General features: G+C 41.4%; 1 protein-coding gene across 1 annotated transcript in view; it reads left to right on the top strand.

Annotated features, from left to right (window-relative positions):
* The window catches only part of LOC119850642 (orofacial cleft 1 candidate gene 1 protein homolog), a gene marked incomplete at its 5' end in the record, with an annotated part of 53,217 nt that overhangs the window by 25,676 nt on the left and 2,692 nt on the right, over positions 1-24,849 (top strand). Inside the window, 3 exons of the mRNA XM_038389067.2 lie at positions 352-521; positions 17,096-17,172; positions 24,656-24,776. Of these exons, the coding sequence (XP_038244995.2) occupies positions 352-521; positions 17,096-17,172; positions 24,656-24,776 (368 nt within the window). The remainder of the gene's footprint in view (positions 1-351; positions 522-17,095; positions 17,173-24,655; positions 24,777-24,849) is intronic.

Genomic DNA, 24,849 nt, shown 5'->3' on the forward strand with positions numbered 1-24,849 from the left:
ATCCTGCCAGCCAAAGTCAACCCTGGTTCCAATTCATTTAACATCAGTAGACTGACACTAGAGATGAAATTACCATGTATGTGTAAAACCTCTTTCTGGATTGTGACTTAATAAATAATTTAAAAAACAAAGTGACCAACACATCTTTGCATTCATATAAACCTATGCTGCTATTACAGATAGTTTTCCTGATTATGAAATTTGGAATCTATATGTTGCCGAATGTTTTAATGTTATTGTGGTCTTTTCATGGCATTGATAGTTGTCATAAAGCTAGGTGGCCCAAAAATACTAATCAATGAACTAAATGCCATTAAGTAAAAAATAATCTGCCACTTTTGTTTCAAGCAGCCCATGTCATCTGTGAAAATTTCTCAGACTCGGTAAGGCCTGTCAGCTTCACTAAGACACTTGACCTTCACAAGGCGGTTGAAGATGAAGGGATTCCTCCGTATATTGAACAGTTTGAGAAAGATGTTCAGGATGACATAATTCTGCTTGGCAGCTTTGCACTGGAACAGGTCAGAGTTAAGAACTGTAAGACAATTTCATTGTTTACTTCATAGCATGATATTGACTTTTCAACCTTGTACACCACCGATCTATTTCATTGGCTAGTGACACGTATATTGACAGGATAAAGATTACCCACTAATTGTCTTGCTTTATTTCATTGGAATTTTACTAAAGTAACTAAATTAATACCTTTATCCTTACCTTTGTCTTAGTGTGAATAAAAATAACCACCTTCACGGATTCTTTCCTATGTAATGGAGTGCCTCTAGCTATTGCATAATTAAGGTTACAGTGGGGTTTGAATCATAAACCCAATTTTCATCCTCCCCAATCCCCCGCAAATAAAGGTATATTTATATTAATCTACAGAATGAGAAAGTTAGGTTTGGGAACAAGAAATAAAATTTGAAGGAAATTGACAAGGGGTTCCTGCATTCTAAAGATAGAAATGTTCACAGGAGTTGGGAAAAAAAAACCCTCTTCTAACTTTCTTTTTCCTTTTTGTAGCCAAACGAGAGAGGGGGGATGATAGAAAAGTTAGTTTGCTGGACTCATGTTATAAAAGGTTAGATTTTCAGAGGCTAAATGGTAGTGGTGGGTACCAGACTACCATTTGTGCCTCTGAAAATCTCACCCCAAATCTAGTGCACACAAGCAAAGATTAATGGATTAATCTATCATTTTAAATTAGTAACATGAGAATGGTTCATTAGCTCCGATGGCCTTAAAGAAGGCTGCCAAGTGAGGGATGGTGACCTAAGCTGCTGTTTTTAAAAAGTAAGTTTCTAGACCTTTTCATTGTAGAAATAGATTTCAACAATTACATTTATTGGATTAATCTATTTGGTGAGAGGGATACCTCCCTAATCTGCTGTGTCTCCCTGCTAGTTCCTTTACCTTCTTCCTGCAGACCTCTTGAGGTGTTTGCATCCTGTGGAACTTAGAAGAAGGTGGGTTACACAGAACATGGAGAACATGGATGGTGCCCACAGACTGGGGAACAATGGAGAAGAGAGCCAAAGGGGACAGTGGATATGGGAAACGTGGGAGCAGCAGAACAGGTGGCATTGCTCCTTTCCTGCAGACTTTGTAGGTGCATAGGGGGTTCGCATCCTCAGCAAGCTTTAACAGAGCTGTTGGCATCCCTCCCAACTATCACTTACCCTCTAGGAACCTCGTGAGACTTAGCTGATCCTGAAAGGTTGTCACCTTTTCTATAAGCATATTGGTAAATAGGTTCATTGAGAGGCTGATAATCCTATTTAGGCTCATTTTAGCATTTAGCAATTGTAGCGTTCTAGGGACAAACAAGCTTCCAAAGTGGTTGAAGGTTTGTAGGAACCCATAAATCATTTAACATTTGCACAATGGAAGCTGGGGGACCCCCACAAGCTTCCAAATGCTTGCAGGTGGTGTGAATTGGGATGACACCTGATAAAACTCCTAGGGCTTACGATGGTGCTAATGTTTTTACCCATGTGGACATCTTCTCTACACATCTAAGGAAAAGAGGCCTTTTTCTGTGGATACCAGGGCGTATGTGAGAGACAGGGACTTTGCTCAGGGAGTTACAGGAAGGAGGAGAATGCCTCTTTCAGTCCCGTATTAGAACTATGTTTTGTTTGTTTTTTTTAAAAAAAGACCACCCTAGAGTATTGTTAGACTTTTACTGCTCCCATCCTTAACTTCAGCTTGATAAAGATTTTTTGTTTGGAATCAAATTACTTTTATATTATCTGATTTGATCAGGGAAATAGCCTATAAATCTGATTTGGAATTATGGATAAAAGCTTTGTAACTGACAAGGGAACATTTGAATCCACATGCTGTACAAGCTATCTATTTATTAGCTCTTAATAGGCACCAGTGGAAAGAGATAATTATTTAACTGGGTTTATAGTATTTTTGTGGCAGACTGAATTGATTTGTTATCTACCTTTAAATAGGGACTCAAGGTATTCTGTTCCATTTCATAGATAAAGTCCTGATTCCATAGATGAAGTACTTCATAGATGAAGTAGATTGTATACCTCTCTTAATTCTACTCCTCCATGTTTCCTATTTTGTAACCCCATCCCACTCTGACGCATCATCAGTAATAACAGTTCAGAACAGAAATTAGCTCTATATCTAAGTAGATTAACAATAGGGTCACTGCAAAATTCCGACTGCTCTGTGGCTAGCCACCATAAATATTGGAGATCTGTGATATCTGTGCCTTTCCTTTCCCTGGAACCATCAGTGCCATGTCCATGACGTGCTTAGTCCCTGCCAGTCAAAGATATAAGGTAGTTTTGGAAATTACACTGTCAACTGTCAAGACTCCGGTAGTTGTTGTGTTACACTAGTATTCAGACATTTGGGTAAGCATGTGACTGTCCACTGTTTCCTTTAATGGATTATCTTTTCACATTCCTTAGTATATAAATATGTCCTACTTATGGCTTGTCTACATGAGAACACTCACTAAAGTTAATCGGAATTAACTTTCAGAGTAGATTAGTTAAACCACATTAAATCTTTGTGTGGATCTTTTTATTCAGAATTAAAGTGTCCTTAATTCAAATTAACCAGATTAAGGGCTTGTCTATGTGGAGCAGTAATGCGGTGTAGAGAGGTGTGATTTCTAAAGTACACTAACATATTGTGCATTAATCGGCCCATGAGGACCTTGCTGATATGACGTAAAACTTCCCTCATGCACTTTAATGTAGTGCTGTTAACGCAGTACAGTACCACATTAATGTGCACTAGGGAACTTTTAGTTCATGCCAGCAGGGTCTATGTGGACCAATTAATGTGCAACATGTTAGTGTGATTTGGAAATCAGACCCACATGGAGCTCATTACTGCTCCATGTAAACAAGCCCTAAGGCCACTTTAATTCTGAATAAGAGCATCCACACAGGGTTTTAATATGGTGTAACTAATCAACTTTAAATTCACACCTTTAGTTAATTCGGATTAATTTGCCTGAGTGTCTCTGTGTAGACAAGCCATCAGGGGTAGTGCTTAGTTTACTTCAAGGCACTTGTATTTTCAATTTGTGCTGAACTTCTTCAGAAACACCACCACTGTACACAACAAGTACAACTTTTGCTAGTCCATTAGGTCTTGGAGAAGCTCTTTTTTTGGAGAAGCTCTTTTTTTCTCTTGTCAGTCTCTTCTAACAGTATTACTGCAGCAAATTTACAAAACAGAGGAAAAATGTTTGGTATTTACTTCTCTGTAAAAAACAAAACAAAAAAAACCCAATTCCTTTTGCAGGTCTAGAGACCAATAGATGTGCGTTAGCCCGTGTAATTTATGATAAATTAATTTAATCTACACATAATGACATAAGTGAGCCTGAAACAAACTTCTATCAATTTTTGCCTTTGGAGGTAACATACTATTTTCAAATGTCGACCAAAACTGAGTAATTAACCCCCAGCTGAGCAAATGAACTTAATAGACATCTCCCACACATTCCTTTGAATTGACAAAAATGAGAATAAAAATGTGGCAGCCCAAGAGTTAAAACTATATCTGCCATACAAAGCAACGGTTTATAATGTTAATACATGAGATTAGTCTTGCACACAAGGTTCAGAAATAGAGCAGAGTTCATAGAATCATAGAATATCAGGGTTGGAAAGGATCTCAGGAGGTCATCTACTCCAACCCCCTGCTCAAAGCAGGACCAATCCCCAACTAAATCATCCCAGCCAGGGCTTTGTCAAGCCTGACCTTAAAAACCTCAAAGGAAGGAGATTCAACCACCTCCCTAGGTAACACATTCCAGTGCTTCACCACCCTCCTAATGAAAAAGTTTTTCCTAATATCCAACCTAAACCTCCCCCACTGCAACTTGAGACCATTAGTCCTCGTTCTGTCATCTGGTACCACTGAGAACAGTCTAGATCCATCCTCTTTGGAACCCCCTTTCAGGTAGTTGAAAGCAGCTATCAAATCCCCCCTCATTCTTCTCTTCTGCAGACTAAACAATCCCAGTTCCCGCAGCCTCTCCTCATAAATCATGTGTTCCAGTCCCCTAATCATTTTTGTTGCCCTCCGCTGGATGCTTTCCAATTTTTCCACATCCTTCTTGTAGTGTGGGGCGCAAAACTGGACACAGTACTCCAGATAAGGCCTCACCAATGTCGAATAGAGGGGAACGATCACATCCCTTGATCTGCTGGCAATGCCCCTACTTTTACAGCCCAAAATGCTGTTAGCCTTCTTGGCAACAAGGGCACACTGTTGACTCATATCCAGCTTCTGATCCACTGTAACCCCTAGGTCCTCTTCCGCAGAACTGTTGCCCAACCATTCAGTCCCTAGTCTGTAGCGATGCATGGGATTCTTCCATCCTAAGTGCAGGACTCTGCATTTTTCCGTGTTGAACCTCATCAGATTTCTTTTGGCCCAATCCTCTAATTTGTCTAGGTCCCTCTGTATCCTATCCATACCGTCCAGCGTATCTACCTCTTCTCCCAGTTTCATGTCATCTGCAAACTTGCTGAGGGTGCAGTCCACACCATCCTCCAGATCATTAATGAAGATGTTGAACAAAACCGGCCCCAGGACCGACCCTTGGGGCATTCCACTTAATACCGGCTGCCAACTAGACATGGATCCATTGATCACTACCCTTTGAGCCCAACGATCTAGCCAGCTTTCTATCCACCTTATAGTCCATTCATCCAGCCCATACTTCTTTAACTTGCTGGCAAGAATATTGTGGGATACCATATCAAAAGCTTTGCTAAAGTCAAGGAATAACACATCCATTGCTTTCCCCTCATCAACAGAGCCAGTTATCTCATCATAGAAGGCAATTAGATTAGTCAGGCATGACTTGCCCTTGGTGAATCCATGCTGACTGTTCCTGATCACTTTCCTCTCCTCTAAGTGTTTCAGAATTGATTCCTTGAGGACCTGCTCCATGATTTTTCCAGGGATTGAGGTGAGGCTGACCATCCTGTAGTTTCCCAGATCCTCCTCCTTCCTTTTTTAAAAATGGGCACTACATTAGCCTTTTTCCCCAGTCTCCGGGACCTCCCCCAATCGCCATGAGTTTTCAAAGATAATGGCCAATGGCTCTGCAATCACATCCGCCAACTTCTTTAGCACCCTCGGATGCAGCACATCCAGTCCCATGGACTTGTGCTCGTCCATCTTTGATACTATTTTCGTTTATGCTGCCAAAAATTCTCTGTGATGAGCCATCTGATTTCCACAGGAGCTTTGCTTGCAGTCACTGTAACAAGCTATATATTCTTTATGTTGATTGTGTTTATTTGCCTATTCTTAGCTTCACAGCTGTTGGCAGTTTTTGTTTTAAGAAATGATTCATTGCATAATATCACGATAATTAAGAAAATAAAAACTGGAGTTACACTCCCACCTTTTCCAAAAGATCATATTTGGTTTTAGCTCTGGAACTTTAAGTTGCACAGTTACTCCTTGCACTGCTTTATAAACACAAGGGTTAATAGTGTCTAGGAAGGCAAAACATACTGTAACGTGAAGCCTGCCAGTGTCCTTTGAAGGTGGCATTATGGAGATGCTTCTACATTGTTAATAAACTTACCTGAGAATGTTTAATTTGGACTGAGAAAAATTGTTTCCTGTGGCGCTATAAATAGCCCTAATGACTTTACAAGAGTTCTAATAATGTTTGCTTTTAATGAGGAAAAATAAACTGTACTAGGAGAAAATCTTCTCAGTAGGACTGCATTGGGATCATGGCCTAGCAAGTACAGCCCAGACAAGGTGCATGTAAAGCTACAGAAAGACATCTGTAGCATGACAATGAAGGGCTAACCCTAAACATGTAGAGCTTAATCCTGCAGGTTGCTGAGCAGTGTAGAGAGAATTGCAGAGAGGAAATACACTTAGGATTGGCTCAGCACCTTCGCACAGAGGCAAGAGGCTTCCTCGTTGTGTGGAGGAATATGCATGGCTTGATAATATGTGAAAAGCTGTATGCCTATGTTGAACAAGCGCTGGTGAGCAGGGGCAAGATTGGTCACAATTCAAAGCAGATTGAGGCTTTAACACGGCATAATTTTATAGGCATGAATGTAAATGATGTATATAGGGCCATTTCTAGGATTTTCACTGACTGCTACTGCCACACAGTTGTAGTGGCTTATTCAAGGTTGCTTAAGATGTGCGTGGTGAAGAAATTGACAGCAAGGGAAGCCACTGATAGAAAAGCTTTATGAAGGTTCTAGGAAAATAGTATTTCTTATTGCCAGCTGTTCAGTTGCTCATGATATATGACAAATGTTCTTGCTAATCCACCAGCCTGCAGCACCCACTCCCCTCAATTTACTTCAACTTGTTATACTGCAATAAAGTGCTTTGGTCAATATCCTTAGCACTGGATCAATCTGTTTCCTTCTAACAGTAGGAAGTGAAAGTATTATCTCATCTGATTCTACAGTGAGTATCAAAAATGATCCAATGGAAGCCATGAATGAAAACTCCTTTGCTCTAACCACTAGTCTAGCTCCCTGTCTTGTCATGGAAGCAGGGTTTAATGAAGAAAAACAAAATATGAGTTAAACTCGGTTTTGGTTTTCCAATAAAACACAGGTAAAACTTAGTTCCATTGAAGTCAATGGCAACACTCCCACTGACTTCCTTGGGGCCAAAATTTCACCCCATATTGGTTAAAAGGTTTGTTTTGGGTGCTTTGCAAGACTGCGGCCGAAAGCATGATGTAAAGTTTGTTTATCTCCAGTCCCATTCACTTCAATGGGTTCATTATTATGTCATATAAATTGTGGTAGCATCTTCAGGCCTCAACCAGTCAAGACCCCATTGTGTTAGGCATCGTACAATCACATAGTGCATGATAGTCCTTTGACCACTCCAGAGAACAGCACTTTACACATGTATATCCGTAAGTACTTTGCAGGATTGGATACTTGCTTCATTCCCAAACCTGACAAAATCTGAAATGTATGACATATTTTGTATGCAACTTGGCTAGCAATTTTTTAAATTAGTCAAACTTTCAAGTGCCTGTGACCTCAAGTGGATCCTTTTCTATTTCTCCATGTTCTTCTCCACATCAAAAATACACCAGCTGGCAGTGTCCCTTTTACCTTGTATCTAAAATTAAAGATTTTATTGATCGATCTAAAATGCTTATATGGCTCTGTAACAGGGTGGCTTGACCCTAGGCTGGAGAGCCTGGGGCTAACCCAGGCCTGATTACAAGATGAGCCCCACCTGAGGGAAATCAGGTATAATACAAAAGGAAGCTGCAGGGACTTGGGGGGAATCCAAACAGAAGAAGGAAGTCTGAGCCAGAAGGCTAGGTGTCTCCCAAGTGGAATAAGGTCTCTGTGGATGATAGAATAATTGGAGATGGGTATGAACTAGGGGGCTACTATAATGTATCTTGTGTTTGGGACACTGAGGACTGTTTTGAATTACTTTGGGCTACTAACCCAGTTTCAGGGGAGGGCTGGTGGTAGCTCTGAGAGCGACTATATGCTGCTCCCAAAGGCCCCCAAAGGAAGGAGCAGAGGGAGGGCCCTGTGGAAATACCTCTGGCCACAAGGGGGTGCCTGGTGAAATGTGGCCCCCATTACAGCCCCCCTTTAGCATAGTATCTGAGTACCTCACAATTTTCTAATGTATTTATCCTCATGACACTCCTGTGAAGTAGAACAGTGCTATTATCTCCATTTTACAGATAGGAAACTGATGCACAGAGAGACCAAGGGCTTGTCTACATGAACAATTAGACCTCAGCAAGCTGGGGCACTAGCCTATTGCCATCTAACTATCCATGTGCACCCTGCTGACATGCACTACCAGTTTGTAGGAGTGCTTTGCTCTAGTCCATCTTGAAAGAGGTCTAGCTCAAAAAGCATCAAGTAGTAGCAGGATTTTTTTTTCTTCCTCCAGCTGTGTGTCACGTCAGGAACCTGTAAATGCTTTGCTTTTACCTTTCTTTTTTTCAGTTTGGAAAGGTTGATCATGTTGACATCAGGAGTAGTATAAAGTTTCTCTACTTAACATGGAGTCAATAATGCCTGACAAATAATAGTACTTTGTGTATCAAACTTTAACAAAATCCTGACCTCAGAAGACTCTCCCTTCCTTAAAAAAAGAGGAATTGGAACATAAGTAAAACTATAAAAATGTGGGGGTTTTAAAATTATTTATATTTAGAAGGTGCCCATCACTGTGGTGCTTAGGAACCTGAAATTTGTATATAACACTTCCTCCACCATTGTACTTTTAATTCCTCGCATGATTATTTTACTAAGTGTGTTTGCATGAGTTAAAGGCAAGTAAATATTTGAATGGAGGTCACGGAATGAAGGGAAAAATATTCTTTTATTTTCCACTAAAAGAGGATAGTCTGTGTGTTTTCACTGTGTATAGAGTATGCCCCTAGACCATATAGTATTCAAAAAACATGTAAGAGTGCACCTTTTTTTAAAACCAAGATCAGAAAGCAATTAAATAATGAGAGCAATGCTTGATATTCTACTGAGCTGGGACAATGGATCCTACAGCTACTGTAAATGATGATACTGCATTTGCTGCTGCTTAAAGAAATCTGACTGGTCAACTCTCTGCCTCATTATCTTAAACTAAAGGAAGTCTATTTTCATGGTTCAATAGAGAGAGGCAATTGAAAAGATTAATCAAAGAGAATTAGTGATTGTCAAGTCCTGCTGACTTTTAAGTGACTTCATAAAACACTGACCACCTGTTAAAACAGACAGAGCCGATATGATGATGATGATTCCTGGCACACTTTGATGCACAAAATTGTAAAAATTGTTACAATGAATACAGTCTTACATGACCACTCATGGAATCTCATTTCTTGATCTGACAAACAGCCAGTGGTGGATTAATGATTTTGCTGACCCTAGGCCCAGAAATAATTGCCGCCCCCGCCATCCCCAGCTCACCACTGCTCCGCCTCCTCCCCTGAGCACGCTGCCAGGTCCTGCTTCTCCCCACTCCCTGCCAGTGTGCAAAACAACTTCGCGAAGGAGGCGGGAAGGGGTGGGGGGAATGTGGCGCGCTCAGGAGAGGAGGCGGGGCTGGGGCAGGGATTTGGGGGAGGGGACCAATAGGGACAGGGAGGGGGCGGGGAATGAGGGCGGGGCCAGGGCGGAGGGCACAAACCGGCACCGGGGGAAGCAGCCTCTGGCTTGTATTATAAATTTGCCACCCTAGGCCTGGGCCTTAATACGCTGCTGCATACAGCTGGGATCCTGGAAACCCACAGAATCCTGACTTGAGTCAGGGATGCCAGGCTGTCAGCCGCATGGCAGGAAGCTTGGAAGTATACACCTTGGGAAGCAGCATTTGGGCAAGGTGGCATCTGTGTGCATTCAGTGGAAGCAACTCGTGGTCCTCAGAGATGGAGTATGGGCTCTTGAGACCAGGGTGGCTGAACTAGAAGAGCTAAGGGAGACAGAGAGGTACATAGAGGAGACTTTCAAAACACAGGAAAGCAGTGCCCCCAGCCTGACAGCCTCTGTGCTGTTGAGGAGGAAGAAGGTCTTGGGGAAAAGAGAACATCAAGCTGCAGTGGAGGGAAATGATCCCATTGTTGGGAACCTCCTTCGAAATAATGTTGTAGTATCTTCTTGCACTGTGGATACCCCTCCGGAGGAGGGAACCCAGGTTATTAGGAACAAACAGACAATAATAATAGGGGATTTGATTATTAGAAATCTAGATAATTGAATTTGTGATGACTGGGAGAACTGCATAGTGAATTGCCTGTCAAGTGCGAAGATTGTGGACCTCTTGAGACATCTAGATGGACTTAAGTGCAGTGCTGGGTACAAGCCAGTGGGCACGGTACATGTACATACCAGTGACATAGGGAAAGGTAGGGGACAGGTCCTGGAGGCCAAATTTAGGTTGCTATGTAAGAGATTAAAGTCCAGGACCTCATTGGTAGCATTCCCAGAAATGCTTCCAGTTCCATGCACAAGACTGGTTAGATAGGCACAGTCTCAATGTGTAGTTGAGACAATGATGTAGGGAGGAGGGATTTAGGTTCATTAGGAAGTGGGGAACCTTTTGGAAAGGAGGAATCTATACAGGAAGGATGGGCTCCACCTTAACCAAAATGGAACCAGATTGCTGGCATGTAAAATTAAAAGAGTTGTAGAGGAGTTTTTAAACTAAATGTTGGGGGAAAGCCAACAGGTGCAGAGGAACACATGGTTTGGGCAGACACATCCCTTAGGGGAGGATTTATTAAAGGGGTTACTCTATATCTTAAGGAAGAGGTGGGCAAATGTTTTGGCCCGAGGGCCACATCGGGGTGCAAAACTGTATGGAGGGCCGGGTAGGGAAGGCTGTGCCTCCTCAAATAGCCTGGCCCCCACCCTCTATCTTCCCCCTCCCATGTCCCACCCCCAGACTGCCCCCCTCAGAACTCCCAACCCATCCAACTCCCCCTGCTCCTTGTGCCCTGACTGCCCCCTCCTGGGACCCTCGCCCCAACCACCCCCCAGGACACCACCTCCTATCCAACCCCCCATTCCCATCCCCTACCCCCGCCACAGAACCTCTGTCCTATCCAACCACCCTCTGTTCCCCATGCTCTAACTGCCCTCCTGAACCTCCACCCCATCCAACCACCCACAGCTCCCTGTCCACTGACTGCCCCCTGGGACCCCCTGCCCCTTATCCAACTCCCCGGCCCTGGCCCCCTTACCATGCCACTCAGAGCAGCATGTCTGAAGCCAGACATGCTGCTGCGCTGCCCTGCATGAGCATGCAGCCCTGCCACCCAGAGCGCTTCCCATGTAGCATGCTGAGGCGGCAGGGAAGGGGGCCAGCAGGGGAGGGGCCGCGGGCTAGCCTCCTGGGCCAGGAGATCAGGGGCTGGGCAGGACGGTCCCGCAGGCCATAGCTTGCCCACCTCTGGGATAGGATATAAGTTGATAAAGCACAGGCAGGAACTGAAGAGAAACAGTCAAAGGAAAAAGATTCCCATACAATTATATGACATGAAGGCAGACAACTAAATATTGACATATTTTATAAGTGCTTGCATATAGAATTTCATTATTTTTACAGTAATTTTCATACACTAATTTTAATTTAATGTCCTTTAGTTATAGAGTGTTCAAGTGCACGTCTGTGTACTTGAAACAGAAAGAAGATGTGAAGGTCAGTATAAGAGGAAATGGTTGGATAAAGGAACAGTGCTGTTAGATGACAATGGTATGCATACCATAGATAAAGTGTTTTATTGTAGCTGAAGCATGGATCTGGGAGTCAGGAGTCCAGTTCTAATCTCAGCTCTGCCCATTACTTTTTATGTGACTTTAGGCTAAGTCACTAAACCTGGGTTCTGTGCCTCAATTTTCTCATCTGGGTAAAAGACACAAAAATAGTATACCAATCTTATGGGAGTATTGTGAGGATTAGAGAGGACTAGGAGAAGAGCCACAACAATGATTAAAGGACTGGAAAACACACTCTTACAGTGAGAAACTCAAAGAGCTCAATCTATTTAGTTTAACAAAGAGAAGGTTAATGGGTGACTTGATCACAGTTTGTAAGTACCTACATGGGGAATAAACATTTAATAGCGGATTCTTCAATTTAGCAGAGAAAGGTGTAACATTATCCACTAGCACAAAGTTGAAGCTAGACGAATTCAGACTGGAAACAAGGTATACAATTTTTCACAGTGAGACTAATCAACTCTTGTAACAATTTACCAATGGTTGTGATCAATACTCCATCCCCAACAATTTTAAAATCAAGGTTGGATGTTTTCCTGAAAGATATGATCTAAGAATTATTTTGGGGAAGTTCTATGACCTGTGTTATACAGGAGAAGACTATAAAACTTTGCAATCTGTTGCACATCGGGTAACCAGATAAGCTGGAGTTTTTCCGTAAATGTTTTGGGTCACATCCCAGAGTGGTGTAGCTCCATTGTCTTCTGTTGACATGGTAGCCCTGTACCACTTCATGCCAGCTGGGGAACTAGCCCCAGATAAATTGTGAACAAGATCTTTCTTTATTACTGAGTGGGCAAACATCCCTCTTTCATTGCTAAACCAAGAAAAATTACACAAACTAAAATGTACTTGGGGCCACTTGCTAACTGGTGGCTTCCAGGTATTGAGAGATGCATCACTAGGATTTTCTGTACTTGTAATCTGGTCATCAGTGCTGAGCACTGTTTCAGACTTCTGAGTTTTAAGCTCTCTACTATTAATTTGTCAAAAGTTCTGAGAGACAAGATGGGTGAGGTAATATCTTTTATTGGACCAACTTCTGTTGTGACAGGCAAGCTTTTGAGCTTAGACAGAGCTCTTCTTCAAGTCTGGGGGATGTATTCAGAGTGTCACAGCTAAGTTCTGACACAGTTGGCATGAATACTCTTCAGACACACAGGTGCTTTGGAGGTTTTGATACAAAGAATGTCAAAATAGCTGTCTTAGTTTATGAATCCCTAAGCTATGTCTCCAGAGGAAGATTGTATGGAACAAGGAGAGTTTGAGGAGGATTCTAAAGGCTCTGATGAAGCCACACGTATTTTCTATACTTACAGCAGGACAAAATTGACAAAGTAGGTTCTTGTATTTGGAGGCTGAAGGGAAAAAAATCTTTACTTTTGAGAGAGCCAGTGACTTAAGAGTTAATGTGATTGAGCTCCTGATGATGGAGACTCCTCAAGGCTTATTGTCCCTGTTCTTGACTGAGTAGTAAACCAAGATGAGCCTGTCTATAATTTATTCATGTAATGGCCTTGAGTAAAAACCCTGGGTCCAAACATTCCTGAACTTTAGGGAAGTTCAGATCCTCATTCAGCTTATGTACTGTATGGCCAGCTTCATTTTCTATAATAGTTCAAAACAAAGTCTTGAATGTAATTTGTCATATAGGCATTTTTGAGGTGCCCAACTCTGGGATGCAGCCTTACAGTGTTTAATGAGCAGCTAATTATTCGTTGCCAAAGGTCGCTTATTGAAGATAATGCTAAGCTTCACAAATCTACTAAAAAATGATCAGCCTATAACTTTGTCATTAAATGTGTTTCTGTTACATACAGTAATAAAACTGTAGCATGACTAAAGTAAATCTTGCTTCATGTTCTGCAACACAATTTTTAAAACAGAGTGCATTTAACAAATTTTTGATTTTTTTCTTGCTATTAAAAATGGCTAAACTGACCAAGTGTGTAATTTTATGCTCAACTACAGCAAATCCATTTAGTATTCTCTGTAAAAAGAAAGTCTTTTCCTTTTATGCTAAAAAATATAATTTGGGCACAGATTTTACTGTGCAACTGCAGCACATTTTTGCAGCTAGCATATTATAATCTATTTTGGTTTTGAAGCAAATTTACCAACCTGCCTGCAGATACCACAGAGCAAAGCTCACCGCAAGTCACAACACAGGAAAGGATGTAGTTTCAGCTCAATTTTCAAACTGGCATGGAATTCAGGTGCACCACCACTTCTGTTCAGTGAGTCCTTTGATAGACAAGTATTATGCAACAGCAGAACTGGCACCAACTAGACACTGGTTGAAATTCAGCTGAGATGTATGTGGTGGTTGAAGATGCACAGCAATAAGGTGACAAAAAGCAATATAATGAACTGTAAGTTGAAGTGACTTCATTGGTGAGAGGGGAAAGAGGGAGGATTATCAGGAGAGCAACCAACAAGTAGGTGTAAAATAAAACAGGGAGGGTTTACTTTACCTTGCACCACCTTTTCTGTTTCATCTAAAGCTGGTCCTTTATTTTTGTTCTGGCCTATGCAATGGCGTAGTCTGTGGCAGTCAGTGGGCCTGATTCTCCTTTACCTTGTACCTTGTGTAGTCATTTACGCCAGTGTAAAGTGCATGTAATATGCCACCATTCTGATTTGGTAATATCTTACACCCACTTTGCACTGATGGTGCACTAATGTACATGAGGACACAAAATAGAGAGCAAGGTAGGATCAGACACTCTGTGTGTAGGATCCTTCCCCTGCATCCTGCAGGCTGTGGAGCAGCAGTAGTGGCTGCTACTGCAGACTCAAGTCTCATATAGCTCCTATGGCTGCTATTCATGCCCCACACAAGTGTAGGGGAAGGTTATGGGTAGTGGGCCCATATAGTTACTTTCCACCAGAAGTCTCCCATGTGGTCATATTTCATGATATGCTGGGGCTCCTATTAAACAAGACTAAATGTCGTGAAACACAATGGGGAAATTGCATTAACAGAGATGTGTTGTTATATGAATCATGGGACAGGTCAGAAATGGTATGGGCATTGTTTTCCCTGAACATTTTCAAATGATTTGAAAAAAAATCATTTAATTTGATTTTTATTTCAGTTTTTTGATCAAACACAAGGGAAAAAATTGTTTTGTTTCGTTTCCTTGAAAAAACAGAAAATTTTGAAGGAATCCAAGACACATTTTGTTAAAAGAATTTTGTGGTGAAAAAATTTCAGCCACCTCTGATTAACAGTAGTGTGCTAAGTCCATGTTTGTTTCTGTTATAATAACAATGTTTATCATTGTAATTCTGTCGCACTAGCTCATGCTGAAAGTTCATTACAAATACCAGTCTCCATCCTAATCCCTCTGCAATCAATGGAAGGGCTCTTTGTCTGATTATTCCTTAAGGTAGCCCTAAAAGGTATTACTATTTCATCATCAGGTATTAAGTGACTTGGCCAAGGTTATGGAAAGAGTCAATACCAGAAATGGAGACTAAGGAGAAGAGCTGGAAAAAGTGTTTTGACCAAAACTTTTTCAGCAATAAATTTAGATTCAGAAACACTGAAAGATGTGAATTTGTGGCAGTTTTACCAAACTGTTTATTTTGAAAAGAATCAAGAAAAAATTCTGAAAAAAGTTGTTTAATCTTTTTTGGTTCAGAATGAGTTTTTGTTTAGAAATGACCTTTAGTTTTACTTTAAAAATATTTAAAATGTTAAAAGTTTAAAAAAAAGTTTTACTTCAGTCAAAACATTTTGTTCAACCTGAAACAATTTTTTTTAAATTGCCATGTATCAAAAAAACCCAGTTATTTGTCCAGGTCTTCTAAGGAGTCCTGTGACTGAGTCGTGCTGTGCTCAAACAATACACCACTGGTGTTGTATGCCTCATGTACACTATAAAGTTTAACCTCATTTTCTGAAACAATGCTGGACATAGTTTTTGTCTACACTTGTAGCTAAACCACTTGTGCACCACTGCAGCAACCCCCTTGCTGACACTCCTTGTCAATAGTGGACAATGTTTATAGCCTACGCCATCCTGCAGTCACAATGAGAAATGAGTTTTTTAGTTATATATGTGATAGTACTATGCTACTGAGGAAAAAGTACTTGAAAGTGTTCCAGTAAATCTCTGATTCATGGGATATTACAATGATTATTCCACATTTAGATAACATCATCTGAGCAGCTCTGTTTTTGAAAACTTAAAAAAAAATCGTACAGTAAATTGGTTTATGGTGATGGAAATGTCTGTTTTCTACTGTTTCTATCTTCCTTTGGCTTGCATGCACCTGAGGTAATTAGTGTAGGTTAAAATTTACATAACTGACTTCGGGGGGGTTGCAAATAGGAAAGATAAAAATTTATAAAAAGCGACGAATAATTCATTTTAAAGCAAGTTTCCTGTTTTTATCATGTACAATATGTATTACAGACTCACAGAGACTTTCTGAATAGGACCATTAGCACTGAATCTTTGATATATTTTTTCATGTGATGCTGTCTGCTCAGGGGTTTGATGAGGAAAGTAAGCCTTGTTCAGCCTACTGTAAGTTGGTGGAGTAGCCATTGCTGTATATTGGATATCCTCCTTGTGTACTGGCAGTAGGGCACACAGAGTTTCCATCCATTTCATGGACACCAGCAGAAGATACCTGTAATAAAGAAGCAGAGAATATGCAATAGAGAACTTAAAGCTTCAGACTGGAGAGGATATTTTTGCTCTTATAATATTAAATCCTTTGGCAACAGTATTGTTTTCAGTTTTTGCACTGAGAGCTCAATTCAGCTCTCAAGCCAGAGTGACTTTTCCAGCCTGTTTTATAAGGGCAAAATGACTCCAAGCCTTCCACCTCAGTTCTGGAGAGTTGCAGAACCGCTTGGAGAAATGAGTGCTCATGTAAATAAGCTTCACATACATTGCAACAAGACACAGAAATGCTAATCTCTCTTGGAGAACATTTAAACACTGCTACATTGATACAGGGAGGCCTAAAGACCTGAAGTGGATTTAAAGCAGGGGAAAGTGGTCTGTAACAAACATGAGTAGGAAATGTATATCTATATATCTATATCTGTGAGTTAGGCATAGTAAAAATAAGGAGTTTAGTGCAGTATTTTATATACAGGTATAAAATGCATAGGTAGAGATTTTCAAAACTGGTTAGGGTATTTAACCACACAACGCCCATTGGAAATCATGGGAGTTGTGTGGCTGAATCTCCTAGTTGACTGAAGAATCCCAACAAACTTCTGGAAAAGTACATAACTTCAGCTTTTTACTTCCATGTGCTTTTCTCACATGTCCTTTTGAGAAGATAATTTTTAAATCCTTTCTTCCATGTAGGACTTAAAAGTTCAAAAGGAAGTTCTTCATCACAACAAACAGATGTTGCACACCAGATTCCATAAACCTTTTCAGAGGTATGTGGCATAACAACACCTTGCACTTTTATAGCCCCTTCCATCCAAGGCTCTCCTAGTGCTTTACAGAAACTAATGAGTTGGCCTTCACAAGTAGGGAAGTAGGATTATCTCTGGTTTATAAATGGGGAAACTGGGGCAAAAATAAATTAAGGCTTATATATTCAAAAGTGGCCTTTGATTTGGGGTGCCCCAGATTTTAGTTATGCATGCTGGGCCTGATTTTCAGGGATGCCAGGGACCTGCTGATGTTGATGTCAACTGGAACTGCCAACGATATAACCGCATTTGCTCCAACCCCTCAGACAGAGACAAATACCTACAAGATCTCTATCATGCATTCTTATAACTACAATACCCACCTGCTGAAGTGAAGAAACAGATTGACAGAACCAGAAGAGTACCCAGAAGTCACCTACTACAGGACAGGCCCAACAAAGAAAATAACAGAACGCCACTAGCCATCACCTTCAGCCCCCAACTAAAACCTCTCCAACGCATCATCAAGGATCTACAACCTATCCTGAAGGACGACCTATCACTCTCACAGATCTTGGGAGACAGGCCAGTCCTTGCTTACAGACAGCCCTCCAGCCTGAAGCAAATACTCACCAGCAACCACACACCATACAACAGAACCACTAACCCAGGAACCTATCCTTGCAACAAAGCCCGTTGCCAACTCTGTCCACATATCTATTCAGGGGACACCATTCTAGGGCCTAATCACATCAGCCACACTATTAGAGGCTCGTTCACCTGCGCATCTACCAATGTGATATATGCCATCATGTGCCAGCAATGCCCCTCTGCCATGTACATTGGTCAAACTGGACAGTCTCTACGTAAAAGAATAAATGGACACAAATCAGACGTCAAGAGTTATAACATTCAAAAACCAGTTGGAGAACATTTCAATCTCTCCGTTCACTCGATTACAGACCTGAGGGTGGCTATCCTTCAGCAAAGAAACTTCAAAAACAGACTCCAATGAGAGACTGCTGAATTGGAATTAATTTGCAAACTGTATACAATTAACTTAGGCTTGAATAGAGACTGGGAATGGATGAGTCATTACACAAAGTAAAACTATTTCCCCATGTTATTTCTCCCCCCCACCCCACCCCCCACTGTTCCTCAGATGTTCTTGTTAACTGCTGGAAATAGCTTACCTTGCTTTGTCACCATGAAAGGTTTTCCTCCTTTCCCCCCCCCCGCTGCTGGTGATGGCTCATCTTAAGTGATCACTCTCCTTACAGTGTGTATGATAAAACCCATTGTTTCATGTTCTCTGTGTGTGTATATAAATCTCCCCTCTGTTTTTTCCACCAAATGCATCTGATGAAGTGAGCTGTAGCTCACAAAAGCTTATGCTCAAATAAATTTGTTAGTCTCTAAGGTGCCACAAGTACTCCTTTTCTTTTAACTGGAACTGTGGCACTTCTGAAAATCAGAATGTGGGAGTCTCCAGTGGCCAGCCAAAAATGGAGGCGTTCCTAATCAGAGGTCACTTCTGAAGCTTTTGATTTAAGAATGCTGCAATGATCACAAAGACTCTGTGAAAGAGATGGCCATTGTACCCAGATTCCAATCCTATGCTTTAGTCACAAGACCATCCTGTATCATAGTTTTATTCTGGAATTTAAAGTTCACCTCAAATTCCTCCACTTCTCTTTGGTGTCCAAACCTGTCTAAACTGGGCATTATTGCTTCTACTTCTTCCCCCCTCCCCTCCCAGAAGTCCCTGGAATATTGAAATAATGAATTTCAGTCTAGCTTTAGAATCCTACTGTCCAAAGAGCATAACATTGATTTTATTGCATGGGTGATTACAACTGAATCTACTTTTTACCTAGGGTTACACTGAGACTGGTACTTATGCAGGTGAAAAATGGCAGAGGATATGAGGAGCCTTCCAGGCCTCACCGTGCTTCTGCAAAGACCAGTCATATTCATAGCGCCTATCTGACACAAAAGGGGCACAGAGTTCCCAGACACGCTTGCCTGATTACTGATACAGTGTCAGTTAACAGAGCCAGACAACGGTCTTAGGCACCCTTTGCAACTAGGACTGAGCATAGAGACACAATTGCTTTGTGTGAAATTGACATGAGATTGATCTGCACCTAGCTTGATTTTTTTTTCTAAAATCTCCCTAAGCTTGCTTAGTTGCTACCTCTGCCTGTCGGATTCAAAGCCCCAGTGGCTTCTTACAGCCTCCTTCCTGGTTATGAGTTACTCTTATGCAATTATAGAACAGAATAATTGCAGCAAAATTGTTTGCTATCAATAATATTTTAAACAAATAACTTGCACAAAAATTCATGGAGAAAATTGAACTAACAAAAAAAATTGAGGAAATTGTTATCTGGGAATGGCAGCCCACAAGCAGAATAGAGGACTCAATTCACTGAGTAAATTATTCACTTGGCTATAATATCCAGCTATGTGAGAGGAACAAGGGGGAAAATGTTGCAGCCGGAAAAGAGATCAAATGTGGTTATTTAAATGTTTGATGTTCAGTAATGAAAACTGTTTGCCTTCATAATTGTGTATTAGCAGCTAATAAAGGCACTAGATACAGTAGTTTAAAAGTAATAAAATCCACAACAAAGTGTATTTAATTTTAAATTGAATTGCTAGCAAATGGTTGTCCTAATGAACCCCTGTGTCAATGTAGTTCTAACCAAATTAAGTGAAATAATTTCCATCATGAACAACTAAATAAGTATAAAGTTCCAAACAGACAACTTTTCTCCCCAAAGAAGGACCTTCTCAGATGCTTTGGTTGCTGGAATTAGCTAGTAAAATTTAAGATCCACCTTGCCGTCATCCCATTTGGTGAAATTAGGCTAAGGTTGACCTGTCAGCCATTAAAAGATAAAACTGCAGAGTCAAATCCTGAAATCTGCGCATGGGGCTGGATTCTGTAATCCTCACATTGTGCAGTTTTATTTCTACTGTCCTGTTCCCATCAACTTCAATGGGATTGCTTATTTGAGAAAGTACTACTCGGCATCAGGGTTGCAGGATTAGTCCTTACTCAGGCAGACCTCCCACTGAAACTATTGGGCTAATGGTCTACACACAGTTTTTGTACCAATTTAAGTATTTGCCCTACATTTACAGGAATAAGTTCTACTGCCATAAGCATCTTTGTGCCAATTTAACTGTGTCCACATTCGGGGTTGTACTGCTGTAACTATACTGGTTTCCAACCAGTACAAAATTGTGTATAGAAAGAGGCTAAATAGAAACTGTTATACTAACCTGCATGGAACTGGGAAGGAGGAACAGATTTTGCAGGAAGGAAAAGTTTGTAGGAGACAACAGGTACTTGGTCTGTGTGCACATGACCAGAGTGCTAGCTGCAGTTGCATCATCTCTAAAAATAGACCTCTTAATAAATGGTGAGTGTAGTTTTATAAATATGGAGTCTTTTCTATTGTATTACCCAGCACACAGTTCATCAAAATGAATGAGGACCTCAGGATTAAGTCTTGTACAGAGAGAGACCTGGGATTAAGTCAGAAAATGTCAATAGTCAAGGAAAATCAAGGGAAGGTTTGTTTATAGGGATTCTTGTTGTACCCTGACCATTGCATTAAAATAACATTAACATTACAGTAGAACCTCAGAGTTACGAACACTTCAGGAATGGAAGTTGTTTGTAACCCACAGAGACCTTCCTGCCAACACTACAAAAAGAAGGATTCTGGGTGGACTCCTCCTGAAGGTCGAAACAGCAGCCTGGATTTCTACATAGAGGGCTTACGCCGACGTGCACGAGCTGAAATTGTGGAAAAGCAGCATCGCTTACCCCATAACCTCAGCCATGCAGAACACAGTGCCATCCACAGCCTCAGAAACAACTCTGACATCATAATCAAAAAGGCTGACAAAGGAGGTGCTGTCGTCATCATGAATAGGTCGGAGTATGAACAAGAGGCTACTAGGCAGCTCTCCAACACCACTTTCTACAAGCCATTACCCTCTGATCCCACTGAGAGTTACCAAAAAAAACTACAGCATTTGCTCAAGAAACTCCCTGAAAAAGCACAAGAACAAATCTGCACAGACACACCCCTAGAACCCTGACCTGGGGTATTCTATCTGCTACCCAAGATCCATAAACCTGGAAATCCTGGACGCCCCATCATCTCAGGCATTGGCACCCTGACAGCAGGATTGTCTGGCTGTGTAGACTCCCTCCTCAGGCCCTTCGTTACCAGCACTCCCAGCTATCTTCGAGACACCACTGACTTCCTGAGGAAACTACAGTCCATTGGTGATCTTCCTAAAAACACCATCCTAGCCACTGTGGATGTAGAAGCCCTCTACACCAACATTCCACACAAAGATGGACTACAAGGTGTCAGGAACAGTATCCCCGATACTGTCATGGCTAACCTGGTGGCTGAACTTTGTGACTTTGTCCTGACCCATAACTATTTCACATTTGGGGACAATGTATACCTTCAAATCAGCGGCACTGCGATGGGTACCCGCATGGCCCCACAGTATGCCAACATTTTTATGGCTGACTTAGAACAACGCTTCCTCAGCTCTTGTCCCCTAATGCCCCTACTCTACTTCGCTACATTGATGACATCTTCATCATCTGGATCCATGGAAAAGAAGCTCTTGAGGAATTCCACCATGATTTCAACAATTTCCATCCCACCATCAACCTCAGCCTGGACCAGTCCACACAAGAGATCCACTTCCTGGACACTACGGTGCTAATAAGCGATGGTCACATAAACACCGCCCTATATCGGAAACCTACTGACCGCTATTCCTACCTACATGCCTCTAGCTTTCATCCAGATCATACCACTCCATCCATTGTCTACAGCCAAGCTCTACGATATAACCGCATTTGCTCCATCCCCTCAGACAGAGACAAACACCTACAAGATCTCTATCATGCATTCCTACAACTACAATACCCACCTGCTGAAGTGAAGAAACAGATTGACAAAGCCAGAAGAGTACCCAGAAGTCACCTACTACAGGACAGGCCCAACAAAGAAAATAACAGAACGCCACTAGCCATCTCCTTCAGCCCCCAACTAAAACCTCTCCAATGCATCATCAAGGATCTACAACCTATCCTGAAGGACGACCCATCACTCTCACAGATCTTGGGAGACAGGCCAGTCCTTGCTTACAGACAGCCCCCCAATCTGAAGCAAATACTCACCAGCAACCACACACCACACAACAGAACCACTAACCCAGGAACCTATCCTTGCAACAAAGCCCGTTGCCAACTCTGTCCACATATCTATTCAGGGGATACCATCCTAGGGCCTAATCACATCAGCCACACTATCAGAGGCTCGTTCACCTGCGCATCTACCAATGTGATATATGCCATCATGTGCCAGCAATGCCCCTCTGCCATGTACATTGGCCAAACTGGACAGTCTCTACGTAAAAGAATGAATGGACACAAATCAGACGTCAAGAATTATAACATTCAAAAACCAGTTGGAGAACACTTCAATCTCTCCGGTCACTCAATTACAGACCTAAGAGTGGCTATCCTTCAACAAAAAAGCTTCAAAAACAGACTCCAATGAGAGACTGCTAAATTGGAATTAATTTGCAAACTGGATACAATTAACTTAGGCTTGAATAGAGACTGGGAATGGATGAGTCATTACACAAAGTAAAACTATTTCCCCATGGTATTTCTCCCCCCTACCCCACCCCCCACTGTTCCTCTGATATTCTTGTTAACTGCTGGAATTAGCCTACCTTGCTTGTCACCATGAAAGGTTTTCCTCCTTTCCCCCCCCTGCTGCTGGTGATGGCTTATCTTAAGTGATCACTCTTCTTACAGTGTGTATGATAAACCCATTGTTTCATGTTCTCTGTGTGTGTATATAAATCTCTCCTCTGTTTTTTCCACCAAATGCATCCGATGAAGTGAGCTGTAGCTCACGAAAGCTTATGCTCTAATAAATTTGTTAGTCTCTAAGGTGCCACAAGTACTCCTTTTCTTTTTTCTAAAATGTTCGTAACTCTGAACAAAACTTCATGGTGGTTCTTTCAAAAGTTAACAGCTGAACATTAACTTAAAACAGCTTTGAAACTTTCCTATGCAGAAGAAAAATGCTGCTTTTAATTTAATTTTAAAATTTTAAATTTAATTTTAACCATTTTAATTTAAATTAAACAAGCACAGAAACAGTTTCCTTACCTTGTCAAATCTTTTAAACATTTCTTTTATTTTTTTAGTAGTTTATACTTAACATAGTATCTACCATCCTGTATTTGCCTTTTTTGGGGGAGAGGGGGCGGGTGTCTCTGCTGCTGCCTGATTGCATACTTCCAGTTCTAAATGAGGTGTGGGACTGACTGGTCAGTTCGTAACTGTGGTATTCATAACTCTGAGGTTCTACTGTATGTTGCATAGGTGATTCAGCCACTTGAATGTATTAGAACAAATTCTGAGGTTTGTACTCAGGTTCACATACAGCCTGGCCCTTATGCAAGTGCATGGGAAGGGGGAGGGACTAACAAGCCTCCCACGTCTGTGTAGCCCTCATAAGGGCAGGGCAGAATTGCATGCCCAGAATGACAGGGATCACTTCCTTGTGCTGATCCTACCCTCATGCACTGGCCAGCAAAGCTGGCTGTCTGACTGAGGAAAAATGTATTTTATCCCATGAGGTAGCGTAGCGTAGCAGTGTGTGCACTCCTGCCGTGTCATCAGATTGCTGCAGGAGGCCTTCTGTCTCCCTGAATACCTCAAAGTGCTCCCTTTGGGGTGGATCTGCTTTGCACTGCCCCAAAGCATGTATGTTCTTAAATTGTGAACTAGAGCCGTTGTCAGTCTGTGTAAGGACTGAATAAAGACTCACCTTGGGACTTGGCCCATTACTTTTAAGTGTTACTTACATTTTGCAAAAGGTTAACATAAAGAAGGAATGATAATGCTTAGCTATCTCAGTTTGTGTGTGTGTATACTGCAAACACAAAGGGCCAGATTCTCAGCTGGTGTAAATCAGTATGACTCCATTGATTTTTGTATAGTTATTCCAATTTATCACAGCTGAGGATCTGGTTCTTAAAGTGACAATAGAAGAATAGAGGTATTCTATTTTATTATTGGTAATTCAGAACTTGAGCTTTGGTACAAGTTTTGTTACTATCAGATCCATTATTTTTGCTCATATTTTGGGAGTGAAACTCCATATGCTTGTAAGTTAACCTGTGTCGCAGCCTGACAAATATTAGTTGTGCTATTAAACATGTGAATGCATCTTTCTGCCACCAGTTTTAAAAGTCTACCCATTTCTCTGCATTGAACCCTCCCCCCTTCCTTATTTATTTATTATTAATCTTGGTCCCCTGTAAGGCTTGTAATATACTTGAAGAAAACATTAAATTGTGATGTAGTTCCAAAGGCAAACACTTTTCATTTATGTGTTGCTGTCATTTTCTTCTTTCATCTTTGTAACTGATGCAGAATAGAAAGTCAGCCATTGAAAGTAGCACAGAATGCCCGCAAACATGAAATTGAAGCCAAGTTTGGTAACCTCGCAGAAGTGAATAATGAATCAAATGGAGCAGCAGGACTTTGCTGGAAGGTGAGGTTCTCCATGAATGCTCTTTTTCCTGATGCAAATTGTGAAATGACTAGACCAATTATATTGAGTCTCT

This window comes from Dermochelys coriacea, chromosome 2 (genome assembly GCF_009764565.3).
Source record: "Dermochelys coriacea isolate rDerCor1 chromosome 2, rDerCor1.pri.v4, whole genome shotgun sequence".
In the NCBI taxonomy this organism is placed as follows: Eukaryota; Metazoa; Chordata; order Testudines; family Dermochelyidae; genus Dermochelys; species Dermochelys coriacea.